Consider the following 2297-nt stretch of genomic DNA (forward strand, 5'->3'; position numbering starts at 1 on the left):
GGCACATGTTAACATATATGTGTCACGTGGTACATAACTAAGCCACGGACCCAAAATGTTGGAAACGATCTTTGTAATAAAAGAAATTTATGTTTACATAATCTTCTAGAAAGTTACTAAAATTGTTCTTACTCAATTATTGAAAAAAAAAAAAAAAAAAAAATTCAAAAAAAGGCTCCTTACTTTTGAAGCGGTGTTTACACGGTTGAACGTTTCGTCGAACCTGGTTGTCGAACTTGCTTGTCAAACGGCACGAAAAAGGGGAGTCAGCCACAAATGAATAATGTTTGTGGAAAAATCAATGCGCCCCCCAACCCCCACAAAAGTCAAGCTAAACATACTTTCTTCAAACCTTTCAACGAACGTGTTCGACAACCAAGTACCCCTTGCAAAAGATCGGATATCACTTCAAACACTTGTTTGTCGATCTGCGATCGAGGAACCGTTCGACCGTGTAAACCAGTGTTTCTTAAAGTGTGGTCCGCGGACCCCCAGGGGTCCGTGGAATATTCCAACGGGTCCGCAGGATAATTTTTAATATCGATTTCAGTCAAATTTTTCGGCCAAAACGTCCTAGATTCCTATTTTTGTAGCACCAAATCCTGATGGCTTTTTACAGTGGCTAATTCACATTGGGATGGAAGTAATTTAAGTAATGCCGCCTTCCTCCCACTATAATCGAATGCATGACACCCAGTGGCTCACAAAACTGGCATACCTGTCTGATATTTTCAGTACACTAAACGGATTGAATCTGTCTTTGCAAGGAAAAGATACTACCATCTTTAAAGTGCAGGACAAAATACAGGCAACACGAATGAAGCTGGACTTGTGGTGCGGCCACATTTACCGCAAAGATTTTGAGTCTTTTCCTTCATTAGCAGATTTCCTGCTTACTTCCAAGGAAGAGCTAGATGGTGACACAACACAAGCTTTCAAAGCCCATCTGCAAAGCCTTCACTCAGAGTTAGGAAAATATTTTGAAGAACCAGACCCAAGCTTTGAGTGGATTAGAAATCCATTTGTTACAGGTAAAGTAGATATAGAAAAGGTCAGTGTCAACCTGTCATCAAAAGAGGCTGATAATCTTGTCGAAATTGCAACAAGTGGGACACTGAAGACCCTATTCAGGGAAAGAAGTTTGGCCAATTTTTGGGCTCAAGTCCAGTCAGAGTACCCTGGACTTGCAGAAATTGCTTTGAAACACTTGATGCCGTTCCCAACAACATACAACTGTGAAATTGGATTTTCTACACTGGTTGATCTTGAAATGAAGAAGCGCAACCGAATCAATGTCGAACCCGACATGCGACTGAAACTCAGCAGACTAGAGCCAGATATTCCAACAGTAGTGAGGCAGCAAAAACAGTATCATTCATCGCATTAAGTATGGTTGTGATATATGAGGAGGAAGCGTTGCTGTTAAGTTCATGAAAATTTGTATGCAAAATTATCAATGTTGTGGAAATTATGTTAAGCAAAATATAAACATTAATGTTGAAGATAAACCATTAATAAATAATTCAGTTGTAATTTCAGTATATTATAACCTGCAAACACTTTCAAATTCAAGAGGAAAAATATAATAATAAAGGGTCCGCTACATGAGTAATTTTAATAAAAGGGGTCCGCTGCACAAAAAAGTTTAAGAAACACTGGTTTACACCAGTGTTTCTTAAACTTTTTTGTGCAGCGGACCCCTTTTATTAAAATTACTCATGTAGCGGACCCTTTATTATTATATTTCTCCTCTTGAATTTGAAAGTGTTTGCAGGTCATAATATACTGAAATTACAACTGAATTATTTATTAATGGTTTATCTTCAACATTAATGTTTATATTTTGCTTAACATAATTTCCACAACATTGATAATTTTGCATACAAATTTTCATGAACTTAACAGCAACGCTTCCTCCTCATATATCACAACCATACTTAATGCGATGAATGATACTGTTTTTGCTGCCTCACTACTGTTGGAATATCTGGCTCTAGTCTGCTGAGTTTCAGTCGCATGTCGGGTTCGACATTGATTCGGTTGCGCTTCTTCATTTCAAGATCAACCAGTGTAGAAAATCCAATTTCACAGTTGTATGTTGTTGGGAACGGCATCAAGTGTTTCAAAGCAATTTCTGCAAGTCCAGGGTACTCTGACTGGACTTGAGCCCAAAAATTGGCCAAACTTCTTTCCCTGAATAGGGTCTTCAGTGTCCCACTTGTTGCAATTTCGACAAGATTATCAGCCTCTTTTGATGACAGGTTGACACTGACCTTTTCTATATCTACTTTACCTGT

The 2297-nt window shown here is 38.3% G+C and overlaps 2 protein-coding genes across 2 annotated transcripts in view; one reads left to right on the forward strand and one right to left on the reverse strand.

The window, feature by feature from the left end:
- Positions 1-655: 655 nt before the first annotated feature.
- LOC137639636 (zinc finger BED domain-containing protein 5-like) lies at positions 656-1387 on the forward strand. The gene has a single exon (XM_068371894.1). The coding sequence runs from the start codon at positions 656-658 to the stop codon at positions 1385-1387; it is 732 nt and encodes a 243-aa protein (XP_068227995.1).
- Positions 1388-1937: 550 nt separating this feature from the next.
- LOC137639637 (zinc finger BED domain-containing protein 5-like) overlaps positions 1938-2297 on the reverse strand; it is a 732-nt gene continuing 372 nt past the window's right edge. Inside the window, exon 1 of the mRNA XM_068371895.1 lies at positions 1938-2297. This exon is cut by the window's right edge and continues 372 nt beyond it. Within this exon, the coding sequence (XP_068227996.1) occupies positions 1938-2297 (360 nt within the window).

This window comes from Palaemon carinicauda, chromosome 4 (assembly GCF_036898095.1).
Source record: "Palaemon carinicauda isolate YSFRI2023 chromosome 4, ASM3689809v2, whole genome shotgun sequence".
NCBI lineage: Eukaryota > Metazoa > Arthropoda > Malacostraca > Decapoda > Palaemonidae > Palaemon > Palaemon carinicauda.

Excerpts from the sequence above, each read along its gene's own strand:
- LOC137639636 (XM_068371894.1), top strand. The coding sequence starts at position 656 with ATGCCGCCTTCCTCCCACTATAATCGAATGCATGACACCCAGTGGCTC.